This window comes from Helianthus annuus, chromosome 1 (genome assembly GCF_002127325.2).
Source record: "Helianthus annuus cultivar XRQ/B chromosome 1, HanXRQr2.0-SUNRISE, whole genome shotgun sequence".
Lineage (NCBI taxonomy): Eukaryota > Viridiplantae > Streptophyta > Magnoliopsida > Asterales > Asteraceae > Helianthus > Helianthus annuus.
The window spans coordinates 59,961,215-59,978,244 of NC_035433.2; the positions used below are offsets into that span (position 1 = coordinate 59,961,215).

Here is a 17,030-nt window from a genome sequence, read left to right on the forward strand (position 1 = left end):
TTAAGATTTGATGGTGAAATCGATGAGAAAGTGCGTGTGTAGATGATGGAAGTACAAGATTTGAATGAAAACTTACAAGAATCGCGAGAAATCGAGAGAAAAAGGGCCGAGAATGCGCTGGTCGGAGGAGAGCTGTCACATCACATGAACAGTGACGTGAAAGGTGAGTATTTATAGGTGGAGAGGAAGAAAGGCGGTGCAAGGTATGACAGATCGGATGGCCTTCCGATCGGATGGCCATCTAGACGGATGACCATGCGATCGAATGGTCCTTCGATCGGATGGCTTGTGTGAGTTGGTTTCCGACTTTTTGTTTCGTGCGTTGAGCGATGCGAGTGTCGAATAAGCGATGCGATAGGTTTAAATAATAGTTACACAAATAACACAACTAACATACAACAACATAAGTAAACTTGCGTTTCCAGTTCGCGATGAGATTGCGTTGCGATAGAGTTGCGATTGCGTTTGCGATTAATCACCTCAAAACATATAATAAACATGCACAAGTAACACATAATAGCACACACACGTAAAACAATATCCAGAACTGCGATTCAAAATGCGATGCGATTGCGATGAGATTAGCGTTAAGTAGATTAGCGTTTAATAGCGTTTATGGCATTGTTACTCCACATAATACAACTAAAATAACATAAGCTAAGGTATCGATTAACGGAGTTCGAGAGTACAAGTAATAATTAAGCAAGGAATGACAGATCGAATTAGCAATCTTTTCTTCCTTTGACTTTGACTTGTACTTTTGTCACAACCCCCGACCCCTATTCCGGGAGCGGGCGGCCGTGGGCCAGTTTCAGTTGTATCGGTGTTTATCAATTTGGCAGCGGAAAATTTCATCAGGACCGTAGTTAGGAAATATTTTATCAGAGTTAAACACCAAAAATATTTAAAGTAAAGAAATGGGATAAAAACCAAGTTTTTCTGATAATATTTTTATAAGTGGGACAAAACCCGATTTTTCATTTTGATACATTTATAGGGAAAAACCCCAGTTATTGAAAATAATTCTCCTTTTTAATTAGGTAACTTTTATTGCCACTTTGCTAAGCCTTCAGTGCTCTCCAGCTGGCTTTTATGGGCTTCACACTAAGTTACCTGAAACACGTGTTTAAAACATTTTATCAGCAGGAAATACTGGTGAGTGAATCACAGTTTAATCAAAAACATTAATTTAATTTAAACAGTATTGAGGGCGATTACAATGTTTATATCTACACAATTACTCATTCAGTACTTGCCACTCGACCGTATCTGTGGCTATGGTCATATCACACATTGGCTAACTCTTCGTCCAATTGTGAAGATTATCAAGTAATGTATACAAAACCCCATAATACCGGCAGTAATTGAAGAATTACAAAGACTCAATCACTGCTAAATTGCATTGTAAAATATTTAAGGTTTTGTAAAAACAGTTTATAAAAAGGAGATTACTCACATTGCTATTATAGGGCTTTCCTTTGTGACTTCCTGGTTATAATCTAATTAAATAAACAATGCACACGTGTTAGTATAATAACCCATTTTAACATTAGTAACACCCTCCCCGAGACGGCATTCCAACGACTACGTCGGGCAGAACCACGACAGCCGTTACGGAACCCTAGATCAATCAGGCAGCGTATCTAATACGTATCCAGGGGTTATGATACTTACAACGAGGCAGAGCTTCGCTATTTAGAGGGGTATAATGCCCGGGTATAGGGCCTACACTGCAGAAATTGAGAGAGAAAATTGATTTTTGAACGATTTGAATGAACAGCCGATCGTTTCTATTTATAGGGCCCGATCTTCAGTTTTACGCGGCCCGCGTAAGACGTAGCTAAGGGCTACGCGGCCCGCGAGGTCCAGAAAAGGCGGCTAGGTTTGCTGAGTCATCGACACGTGGCGGCACCAGGTTTTCGTTTATCTTTGAGCTGTCGCGGCCCGCGAGCGACTGGCAAATCTTGTTTTATTTGGTTTTAATGAAATAAAGGTTATTCGGGATCGGTTTTCATATACGGGTTGTATTTTAGGACATATAGGGTATTCTAAATATATTAGGGGTGTCAGAAATATTTTTGGAGGGTTGACATATCTTGGTATAACTCCTGGATTAAAATAATGCACTCACATTAAGTATAGTAACCTAATTCCACTTTATTCCTACGTCACGAGACAGAACCCCAACGAATTTAGGCAGAGCCTTGACATACGTTACGGGGCCCTACGTCAGTCGGACAGGGTATCGGTGATCAAGGGTTAAACACTTAAAACGGGGTAGGGTTTTATTATTATTGGGTGAAATATTAAAGAAAGATATATAGTTTGAGAGGATGAAAGAAGCTGAGCAAGGAAAAGACGATCATCTGCTTTCCTATATATACTAATGGAAGTAACTTGGAGCCAAAGTTGAATATGAGACACGTATACTACTGAAATTTAATGCAAGGTAACACGTACGTATCATCTCATATCTACACATGCATGCATTTGGCATTTCAATTTTTCATAAGTTAGTTTTTAGTTATTATTATTTTTATTATTATTCCTTCTATTTGTCTATTCACATGCACTCACGTGCACTTTATAATTTCCATAAGTTTTTATTTTGATTTTTATTATCTTATTATTATTATTATAATTAATTCTGCTTTTACTCGTTTGGTGCTTATAACTTTTAAAATATGACGTTTTATAAAATAATGAATATGTCTTTAAAATGAGAATATTTGTATCTACATTTTGAACCAAGTTTCATTAAAAATGGAGTAGGTTCAAATATAATGTATTTTTATAATTCCATGATTAAACGGTTCCTACTTTTGCCAGAACACCTTACATTTCTATTGGTTAACTTACCCATGATTTATTCGTGTAGTAACTAATTTTAGAAATTTTGGGAATGTTACATCCTCCCCACCTTGTTTTAAATCTCGTCCTCGAGATTTGGGCTAAATATATATATATATATATAGAGTAGGGTTCGCACGGAAAGTGTGTTTTTCCTAGAAAGTCTAGGAAGCGATCTGGTCCATTGGATTGGTGTGTTTAATGGTTGAGATCAAATCAGTGGCAATATTGTAATATTCAACTAAATTTAATAGAATGTTTTAAATGATGAGGGGTATAATCGTCATAACAGTGTTTTAAAACAATAAAAAATAACCGTCAAAACATCACATCTCCTTAATACACGCGAATTTCCCTCTCTCTCACTTTCTCTCTCTAAACCCTCGAGGAAATCAGAAAAAATTCATACCAAAATTACCTAGAATCATGGATGAAGATAAGAGATTTTCAAACTTTTATATACGTAAGATCAATTGGGCATTGTGTTCTGTGTTTTAGAAGGCGATTAGGGTTCGATAGTTGTCTACATTGAAGTGTTTTATGTTTGCAGGTAAGACACACAAAAAAAAAGGAGGATTTAAACAAGATGGATTCCAGCAAAATCAAAGTCGGTGAAAGTGAAAACACAGTATCCGGGAGCAAAGTTGAAGTAGCGAGAACCTTAGGTATGTGTTTTAGAGTAAAAAATGTGTGTATGATTTCCGATTGTTGGGGATGACTGTGTTTTTTTTGTTGGTTGTTTTTTGGTTATGTGTGCTATGGTATGTTTATATAGGTTTTACACTCTGTATCGAGTATCAATTTGTGAGTGTGATGTTGTGTGTTAAAAATTCTTTGTGTTAATTAGTTTGCCCCAAATGTGTTTTATGGGTGTGTTTCAAAGTGATGTGTTTTAAGGTTAGGTAGTTAGAGGGTTTCAATGAACATATGTGTTTTATGTACTATTTTTGAACATATAACTTTTATGGGAACGGTGTAAGATGATGTGTTTTAAGGTTAGGTTCTGTAGTGGGTTCTTCATAAACTGTGTTTGTTAATGTTTATGTTACTTGAAATGGGTGTTATGCAGATGTGTTTTACTGTCAGCTTGTAAGTGGGTTTTTCCTTAAAAAATATGTTTCATGTACACGTTTTGAACAAATGTCTTTTATTGGAATGTTTTAGCATGTTGTGTTTTAAGGTTAGGTTAATGATGTGTTATCCATAAACTGACTTTGTTAATGGGGTTTTTATTAGAAGTGTGTGTAAAACATATGTGTTTTAAGGTCATTTTGGTAGTGGGTTTTCGGTGAACATACTTTGTTTTAAGGTTAGGTTATTAGTTAAGGCATGGGAAATGTGTTTTATAAATCATAAACATGTGTTTTCAGTCAAACGGAGAAAAAGTGAGAGAATAAAAGGAAAATGGCTTTCAAGGGTACCCGGTAACCCACCGGACAAGCCAATAATACTGGATGAATCAGACACAGAAGAAGGATCGCCTTTACAGGGTGCGGTTAGTTGTGGCAGTTAAGGGTGTGGGGGGCGGGGTAACTTATATGGCTACCTGTCTGATCAGTTGTGTTCTTTTTTGTTACTAACAGTTGAGCGTGTTAAAAAACATAAAGAAACAATAGACAACAAAGTATCGTCCACACAACAACCGCCTGCCGGTACCCTTCTGTCTGACATTGCACATCTCTTTCCGAACGTAATGGATAAAAATGTCGTTTTACAGTCGGAACCAAACGAAAAAAGTGAAATTCCCATATGTAAGTTAAATGAACAAACGTGAAACCATATGTTTGATGATTTAAAACACAACAGCATAAAACTAACAACTTTTATGGGCTTTAAATCAGCCGACACAAGCAATAAGGAAAACGATACCGGTAAGAAAAGGAAGCACAAAAAGGCTGGAATCATACCGGAAGAAAAGAAAGCTGCGATTATACAAACAGTCAAGCCGATTAAAGAAGCAGCACACGGTAAATTTAAAATTAAGAACTAAATTTCAGATACTTAAAAGACTAACTTGCTGACCGGCTTCGTATATTGGTGTTTTGTCAGGTACGACAATAGAAGATTCTGATGATGATTTTGACAACCCACCTTGGAAAAAAACAAGGTCAGGTGCGGGTCCACAAGTTGTTGAGAAAACACAACAACCCGCAGATGCTATATCAATCAAAGACTCTAAAACACGCAAGAAGCCACAACACTCTAAAACACGCAAGAGGCCACAACCGGTGAAGAATTACATACCACTTGCTGATGGGAAACTAACTTTGCGATTGGCTCTTAAGCACATGGGGGAGTTAATGGAATCTTTGAATGAAAATCAACAGGGGGCTGTCCGAAACATAGGTTTCGGGTCAATACTTAGCTTTCGAATGGGTCCGATTCCCTCAACTCTGAGTTGGTGGTTGGTAAAAAACTACGACACTAAAACACGGGTCTTGAATTGCGGTAGCCACCACATTCAAATAACAGAGGAATTGGTGCACGATGTGTTCGGAGTACCGAGAGGGAATGAAGAAATAAAGGAAGTAGAGAGAGCAAGGGGTGATTTCCACGAGGTTGTGGCAGAATGGAAAGGACAATTCGAAATTGCTCCTGCACGCTTGACGCCTGTTCAATTCAAAACATACATGCAGGGGCAACAAGCGAGCGGACGGATCTTTGTGTTGAACTTTTTGTTGTTCTACAACACACTTCTGGGAGAGACAACTACGAATTCATCAATTAATATGAAGTTTTTACCAGCCTTGCGTCGAGGGAAGTATACAACAACTTTAAAACACACCTGACGTCAGTTTCGTTATTGGTTTTTTACAGGCTGCGTTGATACGTGACCAAAAGATATACAAAGAAGGTGAACCAAGAGCAACTCATCTCATCGAAGATATCAATGATGACGATATCGAGGCAGTAAGCATAAAGTTGGACTCGGTCAGATTTGATCAAATCTTAGTGGATGAGTATGAGTTGCAACCGGAACAAAGGTATCCATTTGAAAAAAAGACGGATGATGAAATCGAAGCAGAAGAAGAGAAAACAAAACATAAAGATGAACCCAAGGCTGAAAAACACATTACCAAATGTGTTCCGGAAAAAAGGAAAAAGTCTGTTGTGAAGCCGGCCGGTAAAACACATGGTAAACCTCCGGTCTCACCGGTACCGAAAAAAAAAACAGATTGAAAAGCAGTTGCCGAAAGCCGGTGAGGCTGGGAAGAAGAAAAATGAACATGAAAGTGGCCCGGAAAATGCGCGTGTTGTCAAAGAAATCCCGGTTAATGCGGGTTTCCATACCGATTTTGCAGATTGCATGAATGAAGAAGCTGGCCAGGAAAGAGTGCCTTTTATAGATACATCTGATATAGAAAGATACTACCGAGAAACAGGCGAGTGGGGACAAACACAACAAAGTCAGCCGGGAATTACCTCATCTATGGCATCTCAATATGGATCGACACCATCGACACAAAGCGACGAGGTAATCTTTTAATTTTCCAATTACTTAAACTTAACATCTTAAAACACAATCATAATACCTAAAAACAGAATTTGGTATTAGTAAAACACACTGATAAATGTTAAAACAGAATAATGATGGAAAAAATATAAAAACCAAATAATGATTGGTAAATACCATTTTCAAAATGGTAAAACACTTTAAGAATGGTAAAACACATTGCAGGTTTAACATACTGATCATTTAATACACACATTCTGATTGCTAATAACACACTCAGAATACCAAAAAACTGAATTTGGTATTATTAAAACACACTACTTATTGGTAAAATACTGATGAACAAAATAAAAAACCAACTAATGATTGGTAAATATCATTTTTCAAAATGGTAAAACACTTTAATAATGGTAAAAAATATTGCAGGTTTTGGAACTAGCACAATGGTGATTTAATACACACATTCTGATTGCTAAAACACAATGCTTGTAGGTAAAACACAAATAACATTAAAAATTAAAATAGAACCACAAATAATGATAGGCAAAAACACATTTTAACTCTGGTAAAAACACGTTGCATAATGGGAGAAATAAGAATATGATAAAGTGTGTATGATGTAATTCAGGTACATGCGGGAATGTTGGAGGTGTTCTTGAATTAATTCGACGAATGTGTAAAAAGGATAAACGACACTTTTACAGAAGGTTTCCAACTGTACCCCCAAAGTGAGAAAATAAAAGAAGTACACAAATTGTGGACAGATAAGTTGAAAAAGGTCGGATCGACGTGTACGACAACTGAACAACCACAAACTCCTAATGATAAAACACCGGAAAAAGAGGCAAATAAGGAGAATTTGGATATGTCACAGTTGTCGCAGTGGACACCTTCATTGGTAGAAGAGGTATGCAAGACGGTTGACAAGACAACCACACAGACGACTCAGCTTGCAGTAATTGAGCCGCCCGCACAGAAGACTCAGGTTGAAGAAATGGTGCAGACGGCACTCGCCGTCACACCGATCTCCCAGAAAACACAGGAGGAGTACGAATATACGATTAGACGTGGGCAGCTTATACACGATCTGGACCTTGGAAAGCCGAAAGTAAGACCGGAAAGACAAACAGAGTTGACCGATGCTCTAAGGTCTCCTTACGTGAAGCGGGCAGTAGCGATTAAGGCAAAGCTTGAAAACACTGAACTCTCCGTCAGCTCATACATGTTCTCAGCCTGGGGTTCGATGTGGTATGTTATAAAAAAGCACTTTAAATTAAGAATGTTTCTACAAAGAATATTTTCACACAATAGTTTGAAACTGATTCTGATGAATAAATTGTAACACATTTAATAAAACACATTTGTATACATTTGGGATGTTGTGTTTAGAACTAAGAAAGGAGTGCCGGTGATGAGATCTCCGCTCGAATCATTATTGCCGGGAATCGAGTTGCACGTATTGGTAATAAGCGCGTGGGCGGATTTGTTGAATTACGAAGAAAAATTCAAGCAAAAGGGGAGCATCGCACGCCTGTTCTGTTCAGTAAATATGTTGGTAAGGCTGATCATAATGGAATTGCAATTTAAGTTTACAACTTTAGTAATATTATTTAACGCGGTTAATTTGAAATGCAGAATGAAGACGACTACATTAAAAATGCAAAGTCAAGAGCAAAAACGTTCGGAGACAACATGGAACCGGTTTTAGTTTCAGCTGATGTGAAAAAGATACCTGAACAGGCCCTCATCTTTGTACCAGTCTTACACGACGCTCATTTCTATTGTGTATGCTTTAATTTAAGGGACATGAAGGTAGAAGTTTTGGACAACAGCGCTAAGGATGTCTCAATGCAAGCGAAATACAAAAAAAGGCCGGAAAAATTGGTACGCCCGTCTATATATGTAATACAAAAGTCTTGTGTTATATAAATGCATGCCATTTGATTACAAGTTTTTTATAAACACAAAAATTAAAAACTGCAAAAAAAATGCTTACAAAAGGTGTTCGGATAGGTGAATAAAGTTTGATTTTAAAACACAATTGATAGTAAATGATATTATCTCAAAACCCACTTCATGAGAATTATAAGTTTGATGTTAAAACACAGTTGATAAATGAATGATACGTTATCAGCACTAATAAATCTTTAAAACACAGTGTAATATGACAAAACATAATAACATATAATATTAAATTAAAACACAATGTTACTTAATGCTACGTTGGCAAAACTTGTATTACTTTACTACACATGTGTATTGTGCCTCTACATAATAACGGTATTAAGAACTTAAAACACACTGAGTCAGAACTTTAAATTTATCCCTTTGTTAATTACGTTGTTCATTTTAATGCATTCAGTTTAAAACACAAGCTGATTAAAACTTTTTATCGTGCAGCGTGATGCTTTATCAGTGTACTTGGAAAAAAAATGGGCATCCGGCGGGCGGGGTGATCGATAAAGTTGAGCCGGTACGATTGGAGATGCCATGGCGTACAAAAAATAATGTAATCGATTGTGGCGTCTTCCTGATGCGCCATATGGAAACATACAAGGGCGTATCTGGAAAAGGTTGGGAATGCGGATTCTCAAATGAGTGCACTGATGCGGGTGAGATTTCATACAAGCAGAGCAAAGAAATTGATGATCTGCGGCGTAAGTACATTACGAAGATGCTCCTAAGTGAAGGAAACGAGTACAGAGGTTTTGTTAAATCTGAGGTTGCTAGATATAACAAGTTGACGGCGGATGAAAAAAAGAGGCTAGAAGCAAAAGCCTATGACGCAATCCTTGCAAGATTGGATAACTAGCTTCAAATGACATGTTCTCGAAAAAAAAACTTTGTTAGCGGTAGTTTGTTGACGTATTGTGCACTGATTTTCTAAAAAACCAGTTTCACCGTTTTGTTCAGTTATCTCAGTGACTTTAAAAAGTAGAATATGTTAAGTTTGAACCTCTTTAACCTTGTGAATATATGACTATATTGTTACTTTGTTTCAATCTACAAAAGACATACAATTCTATGACCTCTTAAAACATAGTCTAGATACTCAGTGCCAATAATGTGATCTGGTAACCAACCTATCTATCTCATCAAGTATCTATACCTTAAAACAAAGTTAAAACACTTTAATATCAATACAGAAACTAAAGAGTTTACAAAAACCTTCAAGTATAAAAAAGATTGACTTCAGCTTCGAATATCTGTGAAAACACATTACATATAACAGGCTGATGGATTCTAAGGAACATAACCCAAATTAAATGTTAAAACACATTCACATTTAAAAGGCTGCTAGTTTGTCTGGAAAAGACATTGTTACTTTGTTTCAATCTACAAGAAAGACATTGTTACAGTTGTATGACCTCTTAAAACAAAGTCTAGATACTTAGTGCCAATAATGTGATCTGGTAACCAACCTATCTATTTCATCAAGTATCTATACCTTAAAACGAAGTTAAAACATTTTAATATCAATACAGAAACTAAATAGTTTACAAAAACCTTCAAGTATAAAAAAGATTGACTTCAGATTCGAGTATCTGTGAAAACATACATTAAAAGAAAGTTAAAGCACTTTATTATCAATAAAAGAAACTAAATAGTTTACAAAAACCTTCAAGTATAAAAAAGATTGACTTCAGATTCGAATATCTGTGAAAACACATTACATATAACAGGCTGATGGAATCTAAGGAACATAAGACAAATTAAAAATGATAAAACACATTAACATTTAAAAGGCTGATGGTTTGTCTGGAACAGAATTAATACTTAAAACACAGTTGAAAGACTGCACTTAAAAGTCTGATGGTTTGTCTGGAACAAAGTTAATACTTAAAACACAGTTAAAAGACTGCACTTTATAGTTTAAACCACACTTAAAACACTTTGTTAACAAAGTAACCAATATGCCAAAACCACGAACAAATCAGAAATCCTATAAAACACAGATGGCTACTAAAACACATTAACATTTAAAAAGGATGCTCGTTTCTCTGGAACAAAGTGAATACTTAAGACACAGTTGAAAACTGCACTTTATATATTAAAACACCTTTAAAACACATTTTTAACAAAGTAAACAATATGCCAAACCCACGAACAAATCAGGAATCCTATAAAACACATATGGCTTTAAATAAAGAGCTTAACACTAAAACACAAAAGCAACTATTTTCATAAAATGTCGAATACAATAAGTCTTAAAATCACCAAAACCAAATCCAAAACAAACATACGATAAAAAAATAAAACTGAAAAAATGAATAGTTCAGCAACATACTTAGAATATTGATAAAAAAGATCCTACTATGCCATGTCCTCATCATCCATATCTGCATCGTTTCCAGATGTCTAAAACACATCATCATCATCGTTCGATCCAGGACCATCACCTTGAACAACCATAGCAGCATCTCCTTCACGAATTGTATCTTCATTACCTCCAGCATTCCGCGAAGAACCTGCCTCAGTCCCAGCCACGGTGTATTTCCAGCACGTTACTCTGTTATGACCGTATTTTTTACATAATGAACATTGACGACGTTTACTACCAGACTGACTTATGGCTCGTTCCTTTTGAGATTTAAGGCGTTTATGAGAACCACAGCCCTTGAACCTGGTACCAACTGGAACACGGATAGTGGCCGTGCTCTCTGGAGCAACTCCTAGTAGTTCAGCAAACCGATTACGTCGTGTCTTGGGAGGTGCATTTATTTGAGCTTCATCCGCGACTGACATAAACTGCTTGATATGATCACGAAAATCAGACAACTTATCAAATTTTGAAATCAACTTGTTCACGACATACTCAGTTGCGTGACTAATCTCCCGAACACACCGGTTAACCTCCTCACTACGATCTGGATCTCCACCATCCGTAAGAATGGACCCGGGGGAACTATTTGGAACAGCCTCACGCGTCCAACGCCTCAATATATATTGTTTCGGAAACTCCCTTATGTCAAGAATCCGTAACACGCAAAAAATGTGACTACACAACAGTCCAAACTGCTCAAACCTGTTGCAGATACACTTAACAGTAACATCCTCCTCGCGTATCATAACCTGTAACATTTAATATCCATAAAACACAGTTCATATAAAAAATAAATAATAAAAAAATAAGGAACACATAAAGAAAAACAAACAAAAACCTCGAAGAACGAAGAACATGGCTGATCGAGATCCTTTATAAAAAACTTAATGAAATCACCGACGTGATCTAATCTGACACTCGTACAACGATGGATAGCATGTTGAATCTCGAGTTGAACATCCAAAAATAAAGTTCTAGTATATATCTGAGCTGCTTGCATCTCGAGAACAAAATCACTCCACTCTCCAGGGTTGGTGTATCGAGTGTCATGATCGTTTTTTCGGTGCTCGTGCCTTTGCGCTTCAATAGCCGTATCAAAGTGGCTAAGAAATTCAACCAACGTGCACTTTGGATTGCTAATTTTGCCAAAAAAGTGATTCTCGCTTTCGGACCTAGATGATGTCCGCATAAGACCAGACATTTCTTCTTCACGATAGTAAGCTGGAATCCATGATTCACGTAGCCCATATATATACGTCAGCCATTCATGGTCGGTTAAACCGAAATCATGAATAATAGCTGCCCATTCAGCCTCAAAAGCTTCAGGCAATAGAGAATCAGTCCAAACAAGTGCAGACAATCTTTTCCTGAAATCTGTATTTGAACATAGGGCAGCCCCGACCTAAAGGGCACATTGTATCGTGAATGACAAAAAAAAAAAATTTAAAACACAGTACAAATCATACAAATAAAAAAAATAAAACCCGGCCATATAAAAACCAGACCTTTGTAGTGAGTTTATCCATGATATGCCACATACATAACCGATGCCTCGACTCAGGCCAAACATCAGCTATAGCCCTTTTCATCGCAGGGTCTTGGTCAGTAACGATTACAGGAGGCGCGTACCCGTATGCGTTCTTGATCGCCCTAAGTAACCAGCTATACGTCTCTGCCGTTTCAGAACCGAGAATTGCAGCACCAAGTGTCACGTTCCTATTATGATTATCAATCCCAGTGAAAGGGATAAACATCATGTTATACCTTTAAAAAAACACACAATCAGCGATGACAAAAAAAATCATGATGTATTTATAACACAATAAGATTTAAAACACATTGAATATGTAAAAAAATAAACTCATCGTTACTTGTTACGCTTGTAGGTAGCATCAAATGATATAACGTCCCCAAACATGTAATAATTTCTCTTCATATCCTCGTCGGCCCAAAAAATGCACTTCAACACACCTTCGTCTGTGGTTTCATATTCACAAGAGAAGTTCGGTAAAAACTCCTTTTTCCTCATCAGTCGCTTGACAAACATTTCCGCATCAAACTCTCCGATAAAAAGATTTAATTCTTTCTTGAAATTTTTAAAATCGACTTTGGTAGCACCGACTTTGTCGAACCCACCATACACTTCCTTCATAATGTTAAATGCACGAACAGGCCCGATGTTGAGATGTGACATCTTGTTTATCATCTCTTCGTGTGCACGATTAATACCCCTGTTTTCCTTGAGAATATGAAAATCTTCTTCATGCACAAAATCGTGGTTGTGCGCCTCTATAAAATGATACAGCAAATACTTCTTAGCATCGGTAAGTTTTATCCTGATCGCAGCCTGGCATCCGGTCCTTTTGGATGGTACCCTACGTACCCACCTATCAGACGGCTGTTCGACTAAAGTATCGACCGGTCGAAAGTCTTTTTGACCCTCCTTTGAACAGAAAAAGTACTTGTTTATAACAATACCACGGTTTTCGTGCTGTGTGCCCTTCCTTACAGTCCAACCTCCCGCTTCTGCGTAAGTTTTATAAAAGTTATACGCGTCATCAACTGTATCGAATAACATTCCCTCTGCTGGCGTCAACGAAGAGGGTGAATCCGGAATATATCTCTTCGTTCCAGTGTTTGGAGAAACTTGTTCAACACCACGTAATTGGTAATTAGGTGCATCTACAACACATGACAAAAAAATGGGTATAAAACACATTACTAACCAAACATAATGCAATTTAAAAAACAGCGATTCAATGATACAAGGTGAACCTATAAAAAAACATTTACTTCAAACTCAACAACTGTTGAAAACACATCACATATAACAAACTGATGATTTCTCATAAATAGTTTAAATAAACGGAACAAAAAACTGCAACTATGGAATTTAAAACACACCATTCAAATATGTAATAAAGGGGTGACCTTCGGACTAGAAACCATCAGCCAACTCATGTGAAACAATGAACAAAAACAACCTGAACATGTATGACTGTTAAAACACAACACCAATAACATGATGATGGTTTGGCACAACCTCAGCATCTGTTGAAACACATAATTGGTAAAACACATTACAGTTAAAACACATCATTCAATAAGAAACTACAATAGAACACATAACTATTAAAACACATTACTTTTAAAACACAACATCCAATATGAAACATTAAAAAAAAACTGACTTCAGCCTCACTCATGTGAAACAATGAACAGAAACAACCTGAACATGTATGACTGTTAAAACACAACACCAATAACATGATGATGGTTTGGCACAACCTCAGCATCTGTTGAAACACATAATTGGTAAAACACATAATTGGTAAAAAACATTAAATTTAAAACACATCATTCAATAAGAAACTACAAATAGAACACATAACAAGTAAAACACATTACTTTTAAAACACAACATCCAATTTGGAACATTAAAAAAAAAATTGACTTCAGTCTCAATAACTGTTAAAACACAACACTATTTAAACACACCATTCAGAATGATTTATATAAGACGTTGACTACAACCTCAATATCTGTTACAACAGGTAACTTGTTAAACACAATACGGTTAAAACACAAACAACCTGAATCTGTATGACTGTTAAAACACAGCACCAATAACAAGCGTGATGGTTTTGCTCGTAAAAAACAACTGTGGATTTTAACAATGTGACCTCTGCTGTTAAAACACAGCATCAAGATTAGAAAAACATCTGCAATCTTATATACTCACTAAACACTAAACCTTAACAACTCTGCTGTTAAAACACAACATCAAGAACAATCTGACTATTTTGAATAAAGGTTATAATATAACAAGACAAAAGGCTAAAAAAGTAACTGTAATTACCATCTCCACCATCAGCAAGGGTGTTCGAAGCCATGATTTTTCAGACTTAAAAAATATAGAATAAGAACTATGCTGGTGAATAATAGAATGATCGAATTATAATATATAGATGTGTGTTTCGTGTTCGTGGAATTTGGAATAGATTTGGATTCAAAAAAACTACAATCCCGAATATCCTGCATACAAATCAATTACAAATACGAACATGCAAAAATATAGAAATTGAGATAATTACCAAAAATAAAAAAAAAATATATGCAATTACATGTTTGCCCTTCTATTTAAAATACATCCATGCCACATGTCACTATACTATTGCTTCCTAGACTTTCTAGGAAAATAGGACTTTCCACACAACTCCTACTATATATATATATATATATATATATATATATATATATATATATATATTTAATTAGTAAATAATATACTACGGTGTTTGAGATAAGATCAAAAGATAAATATAAAGATATCATAGGATAGTTTGGAATTCAATGGTCTCAAAACTTAGTTTCAGGATTTGAGGTTAACCAAATGAGATGAAATAATGCCATTAACAAGGTGACTAAGTTTCATAAATCAAAAGAGATATTTAATAGGCATGGAATTTGAAATAGAATGACTTGTAGAAACAATAAGATTCAATGCCAGAAAATAATCTCAATTTGTGAATGGAAGTATGAAAAATGATTTGTCAATGATCAAACTAGAAATCAATAACGTTTATTTAAATGGCAAAGATACACTGGACAATACAATAGAATTTAGTGTATCATGGTCTTAATACATAATCGTATCAAGACTACTTGAATGATGAATCAAACGAATGACGTATGAATAGGGTTTATTATTAGCACAGGCTACAAATGTATACAGACACCGTAAGGTGTTGTAATGACTGAAAGAATTCAAAGATTACGGTGACCGAACGAATTCACCGTTTTCAAAGGAAGTGAATCTAGATATTTCAAAAGATAGGATATTTCAATTGAAGAAAGAATTGAATATTGTGGAATTAATTCAAAGACGAAAGAATTAGTAGAAGTACATTGGAATGAAATTTAAGTACCTTTATCTTAACACAAAATTGTATTAAGACTGGTTCAGGATAATGAATCAATAAATTTGTACCTCTGGTGTGAAAATGAAATGAGTCCAAGTTTCAAAGAAATCGCCACCGCAAGGTGTCGTGGTTTTAACAAATGATATATCGAAATTGAAGACTTTAAACAAATTTACTAGGATTCAAATAATGAGATTACCTCGAATATGATGATCTCAATTCATCATAGGGGATTTTGAAATTGAATATATATGAGCAAGTTCAAACAATTGAGCTTGGTTTGGACATATTCCAACAATTGATATATGTATTGACAAGAAAATGGTTTCAATGAAAATCTGGTAACTCTGAAAAGAAGAGGAGTTTTCCAAGAAATCGGTTGACTCGATTATCAAAATTCAGTATTAGGCAGTCATATAGATTACCAGAGTGAGTATAATGAAATATGCATTAAAACTCTCGAATAATTGAGCGTCTGAAATGAATTCACATGCATGACAGGCAATGTATAACATAGGAATTTGTCAAGAGATGAGGCAAATAAGAGTTGACTCTATAAAAGAAAAACAAAGACCCTTTATTGATGAAGTTTTGTTCGGAATCAAAAGCCAACTAATAATTAAGTGCAGACAAAATATAAGGGTGTTTATTTTAAAAGTTATTATGGTTTATGGTGTTTATGCGTTCTTCTTAGCTTCATCTGGGTTTCTGTTCTCATTGTCGGGTGCCTTAGATAGTTTTGGGCAGTGGCGACGGAGGTGGCCTGGATCTCCACATTTGTAACATACGTTATTTTCCCTTTTCCTTCTACATTCCTCTGGTACATATCCAGCTTTCTTGCAGTAGTTACAACGAAGAATCTTCTTAAAATAACGTTCTTTTGCGTGCTCTTTGCTATTGCTGGTAGGTTGTGCGATTTCTGGTTTCATTCCTTTGTCCTTGGAGGATTTGTTAGAGTAGAATTCCTTATAGGAGTAGCCATAGGTTGTGGTTTTCTTTCGTTTGGAAGATGGAGTTTTGATACGAATATCATGACTTCCGTTGATATTAGGGCTAGGTATGAAGTGATGGGTATGCTTACAATGTATAGTAGGATTCTCGTTTATAGGCATAGAAATTTTAATAGCTTCAATGATTGAAGGTATGGCATTTGATATTCCTTGAGCTATTATATTTTCCATAATGTTTCTATCAAAAGAGTTTTCATTACTAGCCTGAATTTCTTGGTCACATGCCATTTCCTTTGACATCTGAATTACAAACATGTTCAGATATAATTATCACAAAACTAAGCAATTATACAGGCATATTTTGTTTAGCATCATTATGGTCATAGCTATCAGTATTATGCGATGATAATTATATATTAAAATAACATTTTTCCTTACTATATATCTTATCAAAATATAAGGAAAATGTATATCTTATATGTGTTGTTTCTTTCTTTGACGTAACAACTTTTGTATTGCCTTAATTTACT

General features: G+C 35.7%; 2 protein-coding genes across 2 annotated transcripts; both read right to left on the minus strand.

Annotated features, from left to right (window-relative positions):
• Window positions 1-10,635: 10,635 nt before the first annotated feature.
• Window positions 10,636-12,493, minus strand: LOC110894951 (protein FAR1-RELATED SEQUENCE 5-like). Its single transcript, XM_022142242.2, has 3 exons — window positions 12,134-12,493; window positions 11,467-12,030; window positions 10,636-11,377 (listed from the first exon to the last, which is right to left on the minus strand). The coding sequence occupies exons 1-3, from the start codon at window positions 12,383-12,385 to the stop codon at window positions 10,664-10,666; spliced, it is 1,530 nt and encodes a 509-aa protein (XP_021997934.2). The 5' UTR covers window positions 12,386-12,493; the 3' UTR covers window positions 10,636-10,663.
• A 2-nt stretch (window positions 12,494-12,495) lies between these two features.
• On the minus strand, window positions 12,496-14,521 carry LOC110895036 (protein FAR1-RELATED SEQUENCE 5-like). The gene is made up of 2 exons (XM_022142325.1): window positions 14,488-14,521; window positions 12,496-13,310 (listed from the first exon to the last, which is right to left on the minus strand). The coding sequence occupies exons 1-2, from the start codon at window positions 14,519-14,521 to the stop codon at window positions 12,496-12,498; spliced, it is 849 nt and encodes a 282-aa protein (XP_021998017.1).
• Between the last annotated feature and the right edge of the window lie 2,509 nt (window positions 14,522-17,030).

Excerpts from the sequence above, each read along its gene's own strand:
- LOC110894951 (XM_022142242.2), bottom strand. The coding sequence starts at position 12,385 with ATGATGTTTATCCCTTTCACTGGGATTGATAATCATAATAGGAACGTG. Across the intron at positions 12,031-12,133 it reads TGGATAAACTCACTACAAAG|GTCGGGGCTGCCCTATGTTC; the intron begins GTCTGGTTTTTA and ends TGTGCCCTTTAG. Across the intron at positions 11,378-11,466 it reads CATGTTCTTCGTTCTTCGAG|GTTATGATACGCGAGGAGGA; the intron begins GTTTTTGTTTGT and ends TAAATGTTACAG.
- LOC110895036 (XM_022142325.1), bottom strand. The coding sequence starts at position 14,521 with ATGGCTTCGAACACCCTTGCTGATGGTGGAGATG. Across the intron at positions 13,311-14,487 it reads CCTTGCTGATGGTGGAGATG|ATGCACCTAATTACCAATTA; the intron begins GTAATTACAGTT and ends CATGTGTTGTAG.